This window comes from Elephantulus edwardii, unplaced genomic scaffold (assembly GCF_000299155.1).
Source record: "Elephantulus edwardii isolate Elephantulus edwardi_28Jun2011 unplaced genomic scaffold, EleEdw1.0 scaffold00087, whole genome shotgun sequence".
Taxonomy (NCBI): Eukaryota; Metazoa; Chordata; class Mammalia; order Macroscelidea; family Macroscelididae; genus Elephantulus; species Elephantulus edwardii.
In genome coordinates this window covers 12,823,182-12,843,926 of record NW_006399837.1, presented here as the reverse complement: position 1 = coordinate 12,843,926, position 20,745 = coordinate 12,823,182, and the positions used below count along the sequence as shown (strand labels likewise).

The following is a 20,745-nucleotide window of genomic DNA, read 5'->3' as shown; positions in this document are numbered from 1 at the left end:
AAAAATTTATTATTTAAATGAAAATTTACAGACTTTGGGTTTCCATTCATTCATTGTTGCACTTTTCTCCCCTCCCAACCCTCCCCCCTAGTACACTACCCTCTTGGAAAAGTAAAAGAAAAATTCTTCTATTGTTTTTCAGTCTCTCCCCCTAGGTCCACTCCTTGTGCTTTGAAATATCACCTTTATACAAAGTTCCAACCTGGACATTTTCCCTCCCTCTGTTTACCTGCCCCAGGTGTGAACATCTCTTGTGGTGAGCTCCCCCTTACCTGTATATGAATGATCCCAATTCGTGCCCTGCTGTTCCTGTCTGTGAATTCCAGATCTGTTTAGCCACCTGACTATTGAACAAAACCAAAAGTCATTGCCATAAAGTGGGGACTGGCTCATACATAGTTGGCCGCCCCTTGGGCCCTCCAGTTCTCAGGCTCTACGTTACGAAGGAAGGTGGAGACTGCCCGTCCTCCTCCAGCAGAGCAGATGGTGACTTTGAACCGCTAGAGGGACACAGCCTGTTAAATTTGCACAACTCCCCACGGACCACACTGCCAGAGTTCCCTGCAGCCACCACAGATGCGCCTCCATGAAGCATGCTGAAGAGTGAACGCATTACTCATCCTTCACTCCAAACTCCAGACACCTGTCCTTCTTGTAGCGTCCATTGTGCTTGTGGTGACACCATGCACGTAGTTCCCAGAACGGCAGCCTGGGAATCCCATTGTGATTACAGCTGCAGCTCCACTGAATGAACACTTGCTATTAGCCGGTCATGGTGCCAAGCGCATTGTGTGAATGTTCTCGTTTAAGCCTCATGACGCTCACATGAGGTAGGCATTAGTGTCTCCGTTGCAGGAATGCAGAAGCAGAAGCTCAGAGTGATTGTACTGGCACAGATTCCGACAGTTAGGTGACAGAAATGGTACTTGAGTGCAGCTCTCGTTGGTTCCAAAGTCTGTATTCTTTAATATTGAGGCCCCTTTGATGGAGCCTTTTCTGGTTCTAGACCTCATGCTTCCTGTTGCCTTATGTCTGCTGGCTTCCTTCATGGGCGTTATAAGCCTGGTTCCTGTGGGACAGGACTTCATGCCTCCTGTTTCTTTACTTCCCTGGGCTCTGCTCTCTTTTCTGTCATCTGTCTTAGCTAGTCTGAGAGTCTACAACTTAGGGCATTGTGTGTTAGAGTAGAATTGCCTCCCATAGTTTCCAATGGCTGATTTTTCCGAAATTGAGACCTTTCTTCTATCGTTGTTATGTCAAGTTGGAAACAACCCATAGTTGACCCTCCAGTGGGTTTTCAAAGGCAGGAAATGACATAGGAGGAGATTGCCCATCTTTCTCCCGTGAAACAACTGATGGATTTGAACCACTTACCTTTCTTGTTGGCAACACTGTCTTACCACTATGCCACCAGGGCTGCCATCAAGTTCATTACAATTTATACCTTGTGGGACACAATAGAACTGCCCTTAGAGTTTCCAAGGCTGTAAGTCTTTATGGAAGCAGATGAAATGTCTTTACCCTACAAGGTAACGAGCAGGTTCCAGCTGCCAGCTTTTCAATGAAGAGTCAAGTACTTTAAGCATTGTGTCACTAGGAATTCCCCCTGAGGGGCTCACACTTCTAAGCTTTCAGTTGGCAGCTGAACAGTTTGCACCAGCCATGGATGCCACACTACTACACATGTACACACATGGATGTATCTGTGACCTTGCATGCGTCGATACCTAAGAAGTCACATAGTTCACATGTGAACAGAATTCAGCCATAGAGAATCATGTTTTAAACCACGGTTACCAGACTAAGCCGAGTCGCCTCCCCTACTCCTGTTGAGCTGGGAGTCTAGTCTAAGTCATCATCTTGATGGTTTACTTGGTTGATTCCTTCACCCTGGAGGAGAGCTGAGGCCCGTGACTCCTGTGCTTCTCTAACCCCCATGTACTTCCTTTTTCTTCTACTTCTTTTTTTAAAATATTGTTGTTAGGAGATATTGTCCAGTCAACTCCAAATCATAGCCATCCTAGGAACAACAGCTCTAACCCTGACCTAACCCTGGGTCAGTCTCATGACCACTTATGCCACAGATCATTGATGAGGTCACCGAGTCATGACATTGGATTTGGGTCTTCTCATTTGTTGATCCTCCGTGTGCTTTCTTGCAGGCTACTTCGGACCCGCCTGCGAGGAGAAGGTGGACCCGTGCGCCTCGTCCCCATGCCAGAACAACGGGACCTGCCGCGTGGACGGCGTGACCTTCAGCTGCAGCTGCAGCCTGGGGTTCACGGGGCCCACCTGCGCCCAGCTCGTGGACTTCTGCGCCCTCAGCCCCTGCTCCCATGGCACCTGCCGCGGCCTGGGCACCAGCTACAAATGCCTCTGTGACCCAGGTGAGTGCCCCACGACTGCTGGCTCCCTTCCCTGGAGCTCCAGGAGCTTCCATTTCTCTTCTGCATGGAAGCAACTATTACCTTGGACTCTGGAGTTTATGCACTCCTTCTGTTGAGGAGGACCCCGGGAGTGCTTAAATGAAACGGTTCTTGGTTAAATAGCTCGAGCTGACCAGCTGTTTTGTGGGAGAAAAACATGGCAGTCTTCTCCCCCAAAGACCACCGCCTTGGAAAGCTTAGAAAACAGTGATGCTCTGTCCTGTAAGATGCCTGTGAGTCAGAATCAACTCAGCGGCACTGGGCTGTTCTTTAGATTTATTTTTGTTAAAGCTTTAAAAGTACTGTTTCCCTTTTAAAGATAAATTCACATTTACCACAGGGAGGGGTGTAATAAATGATAATTTGGCAAAATAAAAGAAATGAAAGCAGGGCTCATTGAGTTAATTATTGTTAATAGCTTGTTTTTAATAGTTGGCCAGCAATTCTTAAACTTTATCACATTGTGTATCTTCAATACTTTAGCTTTTTAATGGGCAGTATGTTCTCTTCCATCCTGAAGTGCGTGAGAAGCGTAATGCAGCCGTGCAGTGTTCTGTGGTCTAAGACCTCGGACTCCCTGGACAAACCATGGCACACTCAATTCATTTTCCCCCCAAACATGTCAGTGTGAAAGGAGCCAATGCAACGTGAGGGTGGCTGAGTCTGACTTCTACCCACTTCATAAAGGGGAACTTTCCCCACATATAATATATGGATAGATAATCTCCATGGCAGCAAATAGATAGCTGCTTGGTCAGACACATCACCCACTATGCTCCTGCACCCATTTCCACTGATCACTGGATTTGATGTTCATTGTTGACGTAGTTATGATATCAAGAGTGAAGTTTATTAGGGAAATAGGTTGGGGAGTGGGAGAGGCAAAGAATTTCACAGCTTAAATCCAGGTTTAATCTGGCAGTCCCGAGCCAGATTAACAGCAAAACATAATTCCTTAATTAGTAAAATTCCTGGTTTCAGCTCAGTAACACAAATTCAAGAAGCCCCTGGTTTTCTCAATCTACCAGCAAGATTTGCCTCAGAGCGGTTGTAAGTCAGCTTCTCCTTCAATCATCTGGCAAACAAAACTGTTAATTGGGGCCAGCACAAATGCAGGAAGCCTCAGGTAATACTTTGCTGGGGTCTCTCCACAGCAATGCCACAATCTCTCCACAACCATCATTGCGAGCATTTCACTCTCACTAGGCTCTCACTCTGGTCTGGTTCTGGCTTTGGTCTGGCTCTGACCAGAATCTTGCTCCAGTTTCCCTCAAATCTTGGCACCCAGTGTGGGAAACTCACTCTCTCTCCCCCCCCCCCCCTTATCTTAGTCCCACAGCTGTTGATGATTTGCAAGACCATATGTCTGCAGTTAAGGAAGCTGGAGACCAGAGAGGGCCAATGTAATGGCTAGAGAAGCCACCTTTTAAGCTAAGCTTGCAGTCAGCATATATAATACAGGTTTATTGATTGTGAAAGTTATGCGATCCAGGAGTCAGAATGACTGCTAGTGAACATTTCTGTCCACACAGCCTCCTGGCATGGTGTGCAAAGCAGTGCATGTGGGCTCTCTTTATGTCCTCTCCTCCCAGCCTGCCCGTGTTTCATCCTTGTATGATTTCACTCTTCAGACAGCATCCCAACTTTATGTCCCCCCTATTTCCCTTGTGATCAGTGTCCTGTTCTGTTTGTGCCATGTCCTGTGTCCCAAAAGCCAGCTCCTCCTCTCACCCCATCTCACCCAGCAAATGGCCATTTTGGGGGCTGAAGAAGCTTTCTCACCGCTGAGTTCGAGCCCTCACCACAGTATCTCTTTCATAACCTGTGATTTGTGTACCGTTGAGTCAGAATTGATCCATAGCTGACCCTCTGGGGGGTTTTGAGGGACAGTTAATCGCATGGGAGGAGATTGCCCATCCTTCTCCCATTCTCTTTTATGACCTTCGAGGAGTACATTATTTCTCCTTGAATGTCTCTCCATCATTATTTCTTCGTAGAACTGGGAGTCATTGCTATCTTTTGTTGTTGTTGTGTATTATTGAGTCAGAACTGACTCAAAGTTGACCTAACAGGTGTTTAGAGGCAGTAAATTGCACAGGAGGAGATTGTCTTTTTTTCTCCTGCAGAACAGCTGGTGGATTCGAACTGCCAGCCTTTGGGTTGGCAGTGCTGCTTTTTACCATTAAGCTACTAGATCTCACTGGCTGTTACCTATTGTCCTATTTTCCCATTTAAAGAGCTCCCTTTACCAATTTTGTGTAAGGCAGTTCTTGTCTGTACTCCCTCAGCTTTAGCTTATCTGGGAATGTCTTATTTCAACCTTGTTTTTTAGGATCAATTTTGTCAGATACAGAATTCTTGGTTGAAAGATTATTTTTCTCCTTTCATCTCTTTGAATAGATCATCTCAGGACCCTCTGGCCTCCATGGTTTCTGAGGAGAAATGAGCACATAGTTGAAGTTGTAGGGAAGCACAGCTAACCATCTGAAGGCTGTGTCATAAGGAGAGACCGGTCCTTGGAGAGGGACATCATGCTGGGCAGGGTGGAGGGACAGCACAGGAGGGGAAGACCCTCTATGAGGTGGATTGATTCAGTGACTGGGGTAATCGGGATGGGTGTGTCGGAGGCAATGAGATTGGCACAGGATAGAGCAGGGTTTAGGGCTGTTGTACATAGGGTCGCTATGAGTCGCAAATGACTCGACGGCACATAACAACAACAACAAGGCTTCTTAGGATTGACATCTTGAGAATACAGAGAGAATGGTCTTATTTTATCTTCTTGCTGTTATTTTCTGATTTTTCATCAATGTCAATGTAAAGAAGATGTGAAGGTACTTTTTGGGGTGGTTATTGATCCTTTCCAATCACTTGCTGTGCATTTGAGAACTGGACAATGACTAAGGATGATAGAAGAAGCATTGAGGCCTTTGAGTTGCGGGGCTGGAGAAGAGCACTGAATATCCCATAGAACAAACAGCTGTCTTGGAGAAGGTGCAGCCAGAGTGCTCCTTGGAGACAGGATGGCAAAGCTTTGTCTCACATTCTTTGGACATGTTGCTAGGACATGTTGCCTTTCCTTGGGAAGAGACGTCTTCCTTGGAAAGGTGGAGGGTCAGTGAAAGTCAGGGACACACTTGATCAGATGGTTTGCCGCAGTGACTGTAGCAATGGGCTCAAGAGTTTCAGAGAGGATGAGATGGCACAGGACAGGTCAGGGCTCAGATCTGCTGTTTGTGAGGTCGCTCTGAGTTGTACTTGGCAACACCTAAAGCAACAGCCGATCTTCCCTTGTCACAGCCGTCATGGTAATGGGAACAGCTGCCCCAGGGAGGCCTCTTTTCTTCCATGCATTTTGCACTCATGAAGCTGAGAATTCTGGGTGTGAAAACCAGGCAGGGCTGTGCTCCCACCTTTAGGGGACGTAATGCACGAAGGGTCTGAATACACTACGACTGTGCTGGGGGCCAAGGGCTTGTTGAGGTTGTGCTTCACAAGCGTGTTAGAGACCTGCGCTCTGGCCACTGGACCTCCCTCCACCACACAGTCTCGCCATGAGCTGCCTCAGCACTTCCTTCCTGGTCTCCCAAGAGCTCCGTTTCCCAAGGAGAAGCCCCACGAAGGCAAAGTCTGATGCTCTGAGGCTGGAAAACAACTTCGCTCCCTCCTTCTCTCCTCCTATCCTCATTTCCTTTCTTCACCACACCAACTGCTCCTTATATTAAATTGTTGTTGTTGTTGTATGCCGTTGAGTTGCTTGCAACTCATAGCAAATTAGTTTATTTTTAAAACGTCAACTTGCATGTATTTCTTTAAAGGTAAGTGCTGCTTTTTAAAAAATTAATTTTAATGAAAGTTTACAGAGATTTTGGATTTCCAATCATTCATTGTTGTATTTTTCTCCCTGCCCTCCCCTCCCCCACAGTTCACTCCTCTCTCTGAAAAGTAAAAGAAAAATTCTTTCATTGGTATACAGTCCCCCTCCTCTTCCCGAGTACACTCCACTATGCAACCTTCATTCTGGACTCTTGTCATAACCATAATACCCTATCATATATAGCTTTTAAACTGTTCTCTCCCTCATCTGTTTCAATGCTGTATAAATAATTATCCAGTTTTTCTCAGTCTTACCCCAGCCCTGATGTCAGACCCATTCTACAACAGTGGCACTATGCGGTAATTTGTTATTTTGTTTCTGAGATACTTTACTCAGCATAATGTCCTCCAGGGTCACCCATTTTGAATAATATCGCATGAATTCCTTGTTTTTCAGTGCAGTGTAGTATTCCATTGTGTGAATATACCGGAGCTACACACAGATGGATAGAGAAATGCAGCTTTTTAATAATGCTAAGTGGAATATTTCCATGCACATGAAGAAGCATTCAAATCTGTTACTATCCAGTCCGTTCCAAACCAAAGCAACTCCGTAGGAGAGACGGAACAGCCCCAGAGAAGCAGACAGCCTCATTCTTCTCCTGCAGAACATCTGGTGGGCTCAGACTACTCTCCTCTCAGTTAGTAGCCGAGCACTCGACCACCAGGGCTCCTTGATGAGGAGCGGCCGTTGCTCAGTTCTGACGCATGGACCCCAGGAACACCAGAGGGAAAGGCTGCCTGCTGCCGCGCCCTCCTCCCTGGTTCGAGCCCATTGTGGAGACCTCTCTGTCGGTCCTCCTTGAGGGTCGTCCTCTTTTTATGCTGACCCTCCATTTACCAAGCGTGGTGTCCTTCTCCAAGGATGTGGCCTTTCTGCTAACGTGTTGAAAGAATGTGAGAACAGTCTCAGTGCCTCACTTCCGAAAAGCACTCCTCTCAGGAAACTTGTGTTGCTGTTGTTGTTAGTCAAGCATGCCTCATAGTGACCCTACGACCAAAGGATCTGAAGATTGTCTGATCCTGTGCCATCGTCATGATCTAACACACTCAAGCCCACTGCTGCAGACACCGTCTCACCATCCATGCCAACTCACCTGGTCGAGGGCCTTCTCTTTTGCCTCCCCCAACCTTCCCAAGCGTGATGTCCCTCTCCAAGAAAGAGCCTCTCCCAGCAACAGGCCCAAAGTACATGAGACGAAGCTGCATCATCTTTGCCTCCAAGGAGCGCTCCGGCTGCAGCCTCTCCAAGACGTCTTTGTTTGTTCTCATGGGTGTCCATTGGATGTTCAGGGCTCTTCTCCAGCATCACAGCTCAAAGGCATCACTTCCTCTGTCATCCTTAGTCTCTGCCCAGCTCTCAGATGCATAGCAAGTGATTGAAAAGCAACCACAAGCCTTTGTCCACTGAGGAAGCTTTTTTTTTTTAAAATTAATTTTCATGAAATTTACAGAGACTTAGGGTTTCCAGTCATTCATTGTTGCACTTTTCTTCCTACCACCCCTTCCCCCAATTCACTCTTCTACTTGAAAAGAAAGAAAAACTCTTTGATTTTATGCAGTCCCTCTCCCCAAGTCTACTCCACTATGCAGCCTTCACTCTGGACTTCTGTAATGACAAGAATACCCATTCATATAACTCTTTTAAAGAGTTCTCTCCCTCATCTGTTTCAATGCAACATACATCATTCCTCCCCTCCTTTTCTGTCTTCCCTCAACCCTAATGTCAGTTCCATTTTACAGTGTTGACCCTATGCAATATTTGTCCTTTTGTGACTGAGATATTTCACTCAGCATAAGGTCCTCCAGAGTCATCCATTTTGCATAATATTTTATGGTTCCTTGTTTTTCAGTACAGCGTAGTATTCCATTGTGTGGATATACCACAGCTTCTCTATCCGTTTGTTTGTTGATGGGCACTTGGGCTGTTTCCAGCTCTTTGTTATTGTGAGCAAAGCCGCAATAAACATAGGTGTGCAAATATCTCCTTGGGTGGAGGTTATGGTTTCTTTAGGGTAAATTCCCAGTAGCAGAATTGCTGGGTCAAATGGTATCTCTATTTGCAACTTTTTGAGAAATCGCCATACTGCCTTCCATAGTGGTTGTACCATTTTACACTCCCACCAACAGTGAATAAGGGTTCCAGTTTCTCCACAACCTCGCCAGCATTTGATGCTTGCAGTTCTCCTACATTTTGATATTCTTACTGGGGAGAAATGGTATATCATAGTTGTTTTTGAGAAAGCTTTTATGATCCTAAATAAAAAGTGCCCTGCCTCAAGTTTCTCTTACTATACTAAGCAACAGTGTCTGAAAAAAGAATACACAAGGGAGACTAGTGAAGTATCCAGCTCCTAACTGAAAGGTTAGTTATTTGAATCCCAGCCTTCCCGGTTGCCTTGGGGAGGGGCCTGGTGTTCTTCTGCGTGATCACGGCCCCTGAAAGCCCTAAGGGACCCCGCGTGGGGTTGTCAGGAGTCCGAATCAACTTGACAGCAACTAGTGTCATGTTTCTTCCCCTTGTTAACTGTGTGATCGTGGAACATCCACAGAACGTGTGAGCCTCTGTGTCCTCACCTGTTGAAGACAGAGGAGGGCTGTGTGAGAGCGGGAAACGGGAAAGCATGCCTCCCATGTGCCCACATGACCTCGTCACAGCTCTGCTTCTCTCTGTCATCCGTGGAGGTGACCATGGGTCTCTTCTGGTTATTTATCTGGAGGATGTCACCTGTTTCATTTCCACTGTTCCATCCTCTGTTCTCTGGCCATACGTTGTTTTTGTCTCCTTAGAGCCTTTAACTGGCTAATGGCCTGTAGTCTTGCTTGAGTTCCATCTCAGTTAACAAGTAGCCTCAAAAAGCCTGAAGAAACTCATGCTGCGCCCACAGCACCTTTGTTCCCTGAGCTTCTCCTCAGAGAGAAGCTCAGAGCTACGTCAAGGCCCCCTCGGAGGACTGGGAGACCAGCAAGCCCTCTGAGAGGGTGCTTCCTCAGATCCATGGGTGGTGATGTGTGAAATAAAACAGGCACCTTCACATCTGGCAAGAACTGTTGTGTTAAGAGGTAAAAATGACATGTCTCCGAATGGAAAATCCTCTTCTTCATCTTTTGGAGCCTGTAAATTGCTTTACCACTAGTTTGCATAATAGAAGAACCCCAGGAGAACCAGTGAAATTAGCTACATAGCTGGAGAGAGGCAGGCCTGATTATCTTTATAGGGAATGAACGGATCCCATCTCACAGAATGGCAGCCGATTGGAATCATGTCAGCCTGGTAATTATTTCCCATCTGACAAAATGCCATTTTGATGACTGCAAATCACATTTGCCAGGTGCTTCAGGCCCCCCCCTCCCCCGTCTCAGTTTCAGCTTATCAGACAGGGGGAGTTCTGGTGGGATTTTAATATTAAATAATAAAATGTCAGCACTCGGTAGTCACTGAAATGTTATCTCCCACTAACTGAGTTAAGTGACAGACAATGTTTTCTCTAAAAAAAAATTGCAAATTGAAATCTCCTGAAGACTTGCTTCATAGCGAGAGCTTGGAGCCGGGCAGGCTTCCCTGTTGGGGCTTCCTCCGCAGGGCCGCCATGGCGAGGGGGACTTGTCGCAGGGATGTGCCAGCCATTTCTGTGTTGGAGCTGCGAGGTTTCATGTTGTTAGATACAAAAAAGAGCATGAGGGCACGAGGGAGAGAAATAAAGGAAGAAACTGGTCCCAAGAAACGAACAGGCCTTTCTTGCACAGCCTGAGAGGGACGCCGAGTGACCCGGCCTCATGGCACGTGGACAGGATCCGAATGGCGCACGGGCAGTTTTGGGGGTGTTTCCTTTTTATAGGGGTCCTGGGGAGGACTAAGATGGTACTTCTCAGAATTTGGTGTGTTAATTAAGTTAGGTTTTAGCTATTTTTAATCAAGCTCAGAATTTTTTCAGGATCCATTGTCTGGTCTGGTCTTTGATGTGATCAACTTAGGTGTTATCAAGTTTCTCAGGAAGTGATTAAGCTGGGGGGTGGTGGGGCAACTGCCATATTCTTCCTTCCCATGTGTCATCAGAATCTTACTGAGGTGGCATCTGGAGGTGGCCAGTGGGAGAAGGAGTGCTGTAGATGACTGATCCTGGAAGTGGTCTCTGGTGGGAATGGAGATGGTCAGCTAAGTCCCAGGCGTGGGTCTCCACCTCCTATGTGTGCATCGTTGCTCTGTACTCACTCCTTGAATTGACCTAACCATGCCATTATGGACTAGGCCTTACGTATTACCATTTCAAGTATATTTAAAATATAAGGCAATAGTTGTTGTTAAGTGCCTTTGAGTTAACTACAGCTCCTATGACCTTATTGTGAACAACAGATTTGAACCTTACCCAATGTTGTACCAGTCTCACAATCTCCTCTGGGCTTAAGCCTATTGTAGTCACTGTGCCCGCCCGTCTCATTGAAGGTCTTCCTATCCTTTGATCACTGCTTTTCCAAGCAGTACGCCCCTTTTCAGGGACTGACCACTCTGGATAACATGGCCAGAGTATGTGAGACAGAGTCTAATCATTCTTGCCTCCAAGGAGCACCCTGGCTGCACTTGGTCCAAGACAGATTTGTTTGTTTATTAGGGGGTGAATGAAATGTTCATTACTTACCCTTCCACTCTGTACCACTGTGAGAATCAGTTTGGTGGGAAGTAACAATACCATCCCCACCATCGCAAGATGAGCTGTTCCCGTTACTGAGAAGCTGTTGTATTCCTACAAGGAATTCCTATAAAATTGTTGCAGGGTTTGAGCCCATTGTCACTTCCACTATGTCCAGCCATGTCATTCCTTTTCTTCCCCCCCCCCCTAAACTTTTTAAAAAAGCACGATGTCCTACTCCAGGGACCAGTGCCTGCTGAGAACATGTTGAATGTCCATGAGACAAAGTCTCACCATCCTTACTTTAAGAAGCATTCTGGCTACATTTTTCCAAAGTCAGATTTGTTCATTCTTCCGGGCGTTCATGGTACACTTGCTACACTTTGCCACCACCAGCACATTTCATAGACATTGATTCTTCTTGACTCTTGTGTATCCACTGTCCAGATTTCACAAGCATGTGAGGTGATTGGACAATCCCATGGCATGGGTCAGGAGCACCTTAGTCCTCAAAGTCACCTCCCTGTGTTTGAACATGTTAACGGCATCTTCTGCAGCACATTTGCCTAGTGAAACACATAATTTCACTTACTTTCTCCTGCTCCTAAGTACACTGATAGCAGATGCATGTAAAGTACAGTCTTTGACAGCTTCAGTTTTTTCTCTATTCCTTATGATGTTGCTTTATTGGTCTAGTTGATACAGTGAGGTAAAACAGAACTATTGTATAATTTTGCCTCAGGACAGAGAAAAACAAATCGCTCATGTCTGAAATGCTTGATTTTTTTTAATTAAAAAAATCAATTACTCATGAAAGCTTATTCTTCTGTGCCCTCCCTGTGGGTATGTTCTGTTGAGATACCCAATTGAATTCTCTTATTTATGATACCATCTATTATAGAGTGAACCCTTTCCAAAGAACTCAGAGTCAAAATCCTATAAATCCTTTCTACTACTCTCTTACTAAAATAAGTCCATGAAATAAAAAATGCCACAATTCCTCATGGTGTGTGTTGTGTCTTGTTACAATGACTAATAAGCCCAGCTTATTGGAACATAAGTGTATTCCTGGTGTTCTTTGATGGGAAAACAGTGACAGCACTTAATTGATTAAAATGTTCTAAATATTCAGGATTCCAACTGACGAGATGTTCATCTTAATATAAAAGGGAAGAGATGCTGAGATAAAAGACTGAATAGAAGATTTCAAAAGGCAGTTCAGGAAGGCAAAGCAAAGTACAATAATGAATGTGCAGAGAATTAGAGAATAAAAAGGGAAGAACTCGCTCAGCATTTCTCAAGCTGAAAGAACTGAAAAACAAAGTCAAGCCTCGAGTTGCAATGCTTAGGAATGCTATCGGCAAAATCTTGAATGATCTGGGGAACAGCAAAAGAAAATGGTATAATAGAGTCACTACACTAGAAAGAATTGGCCAACACTGAAAACTGTACGAAGTACAATATCATCAAGAGCCAATGGTAAAGAAGGAAGAAGTTCAAGCTACAGTGAAAGCAAAAAATAAGGTCCCAAGCATCACTGAGGTCTAATTGACGTGTTTCAAATGACATGCAGTCCTGGACGTGCTCACCAGTCTACGCCAGGAAATTTGGAGGACAGCTGTCTGGCTGACTGACTGATGAAATCCACGTTTATTCCCATTCCCAAGAAGGATGAGACAACAGAATATGAAAATTATTGAACAATATCATTAATATTTAATTCTGGTGGCCATAGTGGCAAGAAGCTATGCTGCAATCCCAAAGGCGCAGTTTGAGGCTCTCAGCTGCTCTGCTGGGGGTGGATGGCGAATCTGCCGTGCGATTAACTGCCTCTGAAAACCCGCCAGAGAGTCAGCTATGGGTCGGTTCCAACTGTACACCACCACCATCACAACAACATCATTAATATCACATGGAAGCAAAATCCTGCTGGAAATCATTAAAAAAATGGCTAGAACAGTACATTGACAATGCACAGGCATTTGGCTGTGTAGATCACAACACATTATGGCTAACATTGAGAAGAATGGAAATCCCAAAACACTTAACTGTACTCATGTAATATCTATACTTAGACCAAGAGGCTGTTGTGCAAACAGAGCAAGAGAACCCTGCATGGTTTAAAATTAGGAAAGGTGTACCTCAGGGTTGTATTTTTTTTTTCCATAACGCTTTAATCTGTATGCTAAACAAATTATTTGAACTGAACTTTATGAAGAAGAATGTGGCATCAGGATTGGAGGAAGGCTAATCAGTAACCTCTGTTATGCAGATGATACAACTTTGTTTGCTGAAAGTGAGAAAGCTTTAAAGTACTTGTTGCAGAACATCAAAGACTTTATCCTTCAATGTGGATTGCATTTCGGCATCAAGAAAACAAAAATCTTTGCCACTGGATAGACGGAGAGAAGATTGAGACTGTCAGCATCCTACTTGGGTCCACAATCTGCACTTGGAATCAGCAGTCAGGAGATTATGAGATGTCATACACTGGGAAAGTCTGTAGTCAGGGACCTCTCCAAATTATTGAGGAGCAGTGATGTCAGTTTGAGGACTAAGGTGCACCGGATTTAGGCCATAGTCTTTTCAGTTACTTGCTATGCATTTGAGAGCCGGACAATGACTAAGGAAGACAGAAGAAGAATTAATGTCTTTGCATTGTGGTGTTGGAAGAAGAGTCCTGAATGTGCACTGGACTGCCAAAAGAACAAACAGATGCATCTTGGAGAAGAGGCAGCCAGAGAGAGTGTTCCCTGGAGGCAAGAGGACGAAGCTTCATCTCACTTTCTTTGGGCGTGTTGCTAGAAGAAATTATTCCTTATTGAGGGACATGATGCTTAGAAAAGTGGAGGTTGGTGAAGGAAAGGAAGACCCTGAACCAGGTGGATTGACATGGTGACTACAGCAATGGCTTGAGTGTGTCAGAGATTGTGAGGATGGCACAGGCAAGGCCAGGGTTCAGATCAGTTGTTCATAGAGTTTCTATCGGTCATACTCAACTCAGTGGCCCCTAACATCAACAATTGAACGAGAGTTTCCAATGTGTTAGACATTGAACACATTGCTTGATTTAATTATGTGTGTGTAGGGGAGGCGACTATAGAGCAAAGAGCCTGGAGGAAGTTCTGAGTCAAGGCTCAGCTGAACATCGGAGGAGATCCACCGCATGCAGCGATAGTTGATAATGCCAGCAGCACTCATTGAACAGATTGGGAGGGGTCTAGATAGGAAAGAGCTTGGCCAATGAAAAGTTGAGGACATTTTTTGTTGATGAGTGTATGTGATCTAATCTGCTCTATATTTTTAGAAAGAATACTCTGGTACCTGTGGGTGTGAATATTATAGTCTAGAAGCATCTAGGAGAAGAGATAAGTTAGGAACTTGTGTTTAAGAAGTGGAACCAACAGAGTTTGGCAGTCAGTTGAATGTGGGCAATAGAGTTGAGAACAGAGTGAGAGGTGTCTGCTAAAGATTAAAACTGGGGTGATTCAGAGAAACAGAAAAGAATGTCAAAGGAGAGTTTTTTAGACTCCTGGGTGTGGTCCCCATCAATGGTTTTTAAAAACACCATCCAGGCCAAACGTCAGACTGCACTGTTAGAGTTGCTTTATGGGGTTAGACATCTAGAAAGGAGATGGCAAAACTAGGGATGGTAAGAGTGGAGTTCCTGGTATGTGGGTGCTAGAGAAATAAGGGGGACACTTAGATGTGAAGAGAGTATGAAAAGAAAGGAAGACAAGTAGAATGCTGGAGTGTTCTTGTATTGAAATGAGAGGTAGACCAGACCAGCTTTTAAAATTGTGAGCCATCCAGGTGATTTTGGAAAGGTTGTTATGAGACATTACCTCCTGAGGGGGAATAAGAGCTTCTGCCCATCTGTCAACCTAGACAAATCATGGACCTTAGTCGGCGAGCAGACAAGGTTAAATGCTGCAAAAAACAAGACTGGAGCTGCTCCCGTCATTGATGGGGTTCGATTAGGTTACTAGAAAGATTTGGGGAAAGAAAAGCTCCCAAAGCAACCGGTCCTTGTGAAACCAAATTCTTTAGCAGGAAAGCTGAGAAGATAGATTGAGGGTGTTGAGGTGGCCTGTGTCCTGGTGGCTTGAGGCTATGTTAATTACGTGGAGGTGGATTAATTAATTGCTTTTTACCTTCAGAGTGCCTACCATTGAGTTAGTTTGGGCTCCTGGGAGAAAGCCTTGGCCTGAAAGTCAGCAGGGCTGGCCGGGAAGAGTGAGAAAGCTCAATCCAGAGTGTAGAAGGTGGACGTCAGCAGGGGTCTGACTAAGAAGCTAAGCTATATTCATCCACCGTCAGGGGCTTAAGGATCTGTCCTCACGGTGTTTCATATTCACCATGAGCCTTCTGTTATTACTGTTATTACAGGATTGTGAATATAATAGCATTTCCCCCTTACTCGTCTGTGTTTCCCAGTGCCTTCCTCTACTTTGGGCATGTTAATTTGACCTTCTCTTTCCCTTCACCCAAGTAACTCTATGCCTGTTTTCTATTAGCTATTTTCCTCCCTTCACCCGCCCCCGCCCCACCTCATTCCTGGAAATCATCAATAAATGCTTCTTTCTCTGCATAAACTTATCCTTGACTTTCTATAACAATGATTTCATACAGTATTCATCCTTCTGTGACCGTCTTACTTTGCTCGGCGCAGTGTGTGCCAGGCTCACCCATATTACTTGCATTACTTGTTGATTTTGATGATAATTTTTCTGTGTTCAGGGTTAAGGAGAATTCATGATATTTACCCTTTTTAGGCCACTGACCTGAGACATAACAGCAGGGGGGGGGGGCGGTGCGGCACACTGGTAACAAGTGGAGGACACTTGCCGCTAGACCATATGAAATTAGTACGAGATTTCGGATTTTTTAAATGTATTCTCACAAGGCTGACTTTTAATATTACTATCAGTGTCTAATCCATGTGCATCAGTGTGCTAATGAGCTGGCCTTTAATTAAGGAATTTTTTCCCCTCACTGCTCCTCAGCTTTACCTCAGAAATCATTAGTTTAGACCAGTGTTGTCGTTAGGTGCCATTGAGTCGAGTACAACCGATGGTAACCCTATGAACCACAGTTCTCACACCCATCCTCTATTTGTGCTGTCTTCACACTTCCGGATACACTAGAGGCCATTGTCAGGCTACCTGGATGAGGGTCTTCCTCGCCCAACCAACCCTCCACCGCCCCAAGCATCACGCCCCTCTCCAAAGAATAGTCCCTCCTAGCAACATGCCCAAAGTATGTGAGGTGAAGCTTTATCATCCTTGTCTCCAAAGAGCACTTAGTGCTCTTCTACAACACTACAGCTCAAAGGCATCGGTTCTTCTTCTGCATCCCTATTGGATAACAAGTGATCGGAAAGACCGTGGCCTGAATCAGAATGTCCTCAATCTGACATTATTACTCCTCAATAATTTGGAGAGATCCCTGGCTGCAGGCTTTCCAGGTGCAATTCATCTCCTGATTTCCTCACTGCTGGTGCAAAGGGTGATAGTTGTGGTTCCAAGTAAGATGAATTTATTGACAGTGTCAGTCTTTTCTCCATCTATCATGACGTTGCCTATTGGTCCAGTGGTAAGAATCTTTGTTTTCTTGACGTTGAGATGCAATCATATGGAAGGCTGTATTCTTTGATCTTCTGCAACAAGTGCTTCAAGTCCTCCTCACTTTCAGCCAGCAAGTTTGTGCCATCTGCATAATGCAGGCTATCAATGAGTCTTCAGTGTAGGACTGAACTAATATTGAAAAGGCATGAGACTTACTTACTAAAAATAAGAGTTAACGTGATCTGTGAGGTGAGAAGACAGTGTTTCATTTTACCTGGAATGAAACGTGAAAATGGTAGCTACTAAGAGCTTCAGCCTTGATTCCATCTAGTTTTTAGGATGGCTCTGTCGGAAGCATTGCCCGTGTGTCATTTCAGGAGATGCTCAACAAGCATTTGAGCGTGGAGGTTAGGTGGGGACGAGTCTAAAACTATTGTGTAATCAAGCTGTTGACTCACGTTTCATTCCATTTTTGGAAGTTGCTAGGATCCACTAGCTAACAGTTTTGGGGTGCCTGAAAACTTTTGGAAATCCACAAATTAGAATGTAAATTCTTGGTGCCTGTCTTCTCTTGCCTGGCATAATGGAATGGGGCCTGACTTAGAGTTAAGAAAAATGGGATTTGAGACTGAGCTTTCCCACCAGATAGCTGTGCAGTTGATCTCTTTTAGCCTTGTTGTTGTTGTTGTTGTTATGTGCCGTCGAGTCATTTGCGACTCATAGCGACCCTATGTACAACAGCCCTAAACTCCGCTCTGTCCTGTGCCAATCGCACTGTCTCTGACACTCCCCTCCCAACTATCCCAGTCACTGAATCAATCCACCTCATAGAGGGCCTTCCCCTCCTGGGCCGTCCCTCCACCCTCCCAAGCGTGATGTCCTTCTCCAAGGACCAGTCTCTCCTCACAACATGTCCAAAGTATGTTAGACGGAGCCTCAGAATCCTTGCCTCCAAGGAGCCACCCGGTTTACCCTTTCCAGGATAAATCTGTTTGTTTTCCTAGCAGTCCATGGTATTCTCAAGACTCTTCTCCAGCACCACAGCTCAAAGGCATCAATTCTCCTTCTATCCTCCTTGGTCATTGTCCAACTCTTTGATGCATAACAAGTGATTGCAAAGACTTTTTAGCCTTAGTTTCCTTTTTTCAGTGGAAGCAAAGCTAAGCCCTGCAGTGCTCAGATGAGACACATGTGGTGATGTGCTTTGTAATCTAGAAGACGGTGGGTTAGAAAAGTAGTGTGAGTGTCAGTCTTTATTCTGATTGTATCACATGAGACTCAAAGTTAAGGAAGGATTAGAGGAAGGATCAGATTTCGTGGCAACAGTGAGCATTTTTTAGAGATGGATGTGTCTCCAGCTCTTTAACAAGAGCTCTGGGGTTGCTTATTGCCTTGGTCAAGGCTCTTCATGACTGCAGCCATAAATGCCAGGTGCTGGGCAAATCCCTTGACATAGAATGCCTTCCTGAATCCTCACAGTCTTTATAAAATGAAACCTGTGGTCAACAAAGTCATTTCTAACCCTTAGCTTCAGGGCTAAAGATGAAGTTGGGATTTGAGCCTGGCAAGAGAGATGTTAGAGCGTGTAATTGCGGGTCTCTATGACCTCAGAGTAAACAGGAAATGGAGTTAGACTGTGATCTGGAGTCACCAGTGGTAAATAAGTGGGAAATGTGCATAGGGTCGCTATGAGTCGGAAACGACTCGATGGCACATAACAACAACAACAACAAGACAACAACCAGAACCTCTAAGTAGTGGTTGTCCTGATAACTGCTTCAGATGTACACATTCAATTGATTCTTCAGCCATATGGATTCAACCCCATTGACCTAGACAATGCCATCACTCTACCTTGGCTTTGTCCAGTAGCTTCCATCCGTCAAGACCATTCCACCAAATCTTCTTGTTGTTATGTGCCATTGAGTTGACTGCAACTCTTAGTAACCGTGTCTCTGCATAATAGCTCTGAACCTTGCCCTATTCTGAGCCAGTGGCTCTGCCTCTGACACACCTGCCCTCCTTATCCCAGTTACTTCGTCAATCCATCTCATCCAGAGTCTTTCTTTCCTGCTCTGTCCCTCCACCCTTCCGAGAATTATGTCCTTCTTCAAGGACTGGTCCCTCCTGGCAACATGCCCAAAGTATGTGAGATGGAGCTTCAAAAGCCTTGACTCCAAGGAGCAGCTTGGTTTTACCGTCTCAGACAGACCTGTTTCTTCTCTTGGGAGCCCATGGTATGTTCAGTGCTTTTCTCCAGTATCATACGCAAAGACATCGATTCTTCTTCTCTTACCCTTAGTCATTGTACAGCTTTCTGATGCATGTTTTGAGAACTTTTGGAAATCCACAAATTAGAATGTTGTTATGTGCCATCGAGTCACTTGCAACTCATAGCGACCCTATGTACAAGAGCCCTAAGTGCTGTTCTATCCTGTGCCAACCTCGCTGTCCAAAAATACTCTCATTCCCACCACGCCACTCACAGAATTGATCCATCTCATCGAGGGTCTTCCTCTCCTGTGCCGTCCCTCCACTCTCCAAATATGATGTCCCTCTCCAAGGACCAGTCCCTCCTTGCAACATGCCCCAAGTATGTCAGACGAAGCTTCAGAATCCTTGACTCCAAGGAACAGTCTGGCTTCACCCTCTCCAGGACAAACCTGTTTGCTCTCCTAGCATTCTGTGGTATATTCAACACTCTTCTCCAGCACCACAGCTCAAAGGCATCAATTCTCTTTCTATCATCCCTATTCACTGTCCAACTCTCTGATGCATAGCACATAATTGCAAAGACTATAGCCCAGATCAGGCACACCTTAGTCTCCAGCCTGACATCGTTGCTCTTCAGTACTCTTGAGAGGTCCTTCACAGCTGACTTTCCCAATGCAATTCGTCTCCTGTTTCCTGACTGCTGTTACCAAGAGTGTTGACTGTGGAGCCAAGTAGACTAAAACTGTTAACTATCTCAATCTCTTCACCATCCATACTGATGCTGCCAATTGGCCCAGTGGTGAGAATCTTTGTTTTCTTGATGTTGAGCTTCAATCCATATTGAAGACTGCAGTCCTTGACCTTCTGCAGCAAGCGCTTCAGGTCCTCCTCAGTTTCAGCAAGCAGGGCTGTGTCATCTGCATAACGCAGGTTGTTGATGATTCTTCCACCAATCCTGTTGCCACATTCCTGCTCGTACAGCCCAGAATCTCGCATGATCTGTTCTGCATACAGATTGAAAAGGTATGGAGACAAAATACATCCCTGATGGACCCCTTTCTTGATTTTGAACTATCCAGTGTCTTCTGGCTCTGTTCTGATGACTGCCCCTTGGTCCAAGTATAGGTTTTGCATTAGCACTATCACATGTTCTGGGATTCCCATTCTTCTCAGAGTCAGCCACAGCTGCTTGTGATCCACACAGTCAAAAGCCTTTGCATAGTCAATGAAGCTCAGATAGACATTCTTCTTTTTTTTTTTTAATTTTTATTGTATTATTTTTACGTGTACCGTCAAATCAGATCTGACTGGTACAGGAGGAGATTGCCCCCTCCTTCTCCAGCAGAGCATCTGGTGGATTTGAACTTCTAGACATTCTTCTTGTATTCTTTACTTTCTGCCAAGATCCATCTAAAATTAGCTATAATATCCCTAGTCCCACGACCTCTTCTAGATTCAGCCTGCACATCTGGCAGTTCTCTGTTGACCTATTGTTCCAAACATTTTTGGATAATTTTCAGCAGAATCTTGCTTGCATGTGAGATCAGTGATAATGTCCATAATTTCCACAGTCTGTTGGGTCTGATGCATAGCAAGTAATTATGAACACCATGGCTTGGATTAGGCACACCTTAGTGTGTCTCTTGACTGACATCATTGCTCGTCAGCACTCTGGAGAGGTCCCTGACAGCAGATTTACCTACTGCAATTTATCTTTTGATTTCCTGCAAGCTGATGCTGAGAGTGTTGATAGTCCCTGTTTAAAACCGTTGACAAATCCTGTCCCCTATTTTAGCCCTGGGTATTCTATAATTTAAGGATGAGGAAACACGTCATGAGTGTCAAAAACAGGCGGTGGATTTTATAGAACTCCACTTTGAAGCTAAATTCTCTTACCAAAGCACTTGTCCTTGGCCAATAGGCTGAATGTAGCAGGAGTCCAGTTATGGCCCCAAGTTTGGTGCAAATGTGAGTGCATGTATTGATTGTGAGTAAATCTGGAGAATGAGCTTCTAGACTCCTATTAACTCAGCA

General features: G+C 45.0%; 1 protein-coding gene across 1 annotated transcript in view; it reads left to right on the top strand.

Annotated features, from left to right (window-relative positions):
* DNER (delta/notch-like EGF repeat containing) overlaps nt 1–20,745 on the top strand; it is a 435,255-nt gene that overhangs the window by 344,321 nt on the left and 70,189 nt on the right. Inside the window, exon 11 of the mRNA XM_006890327.1 lies at nt 2,163–2,387. Coding sequence (XP_006890389.1) covers nt 2,163–2,387 — 225 coding nt within the window. The remainder of the gene's footprint in view (nt 1–2,162; nt 2,388–20,745) is intronic.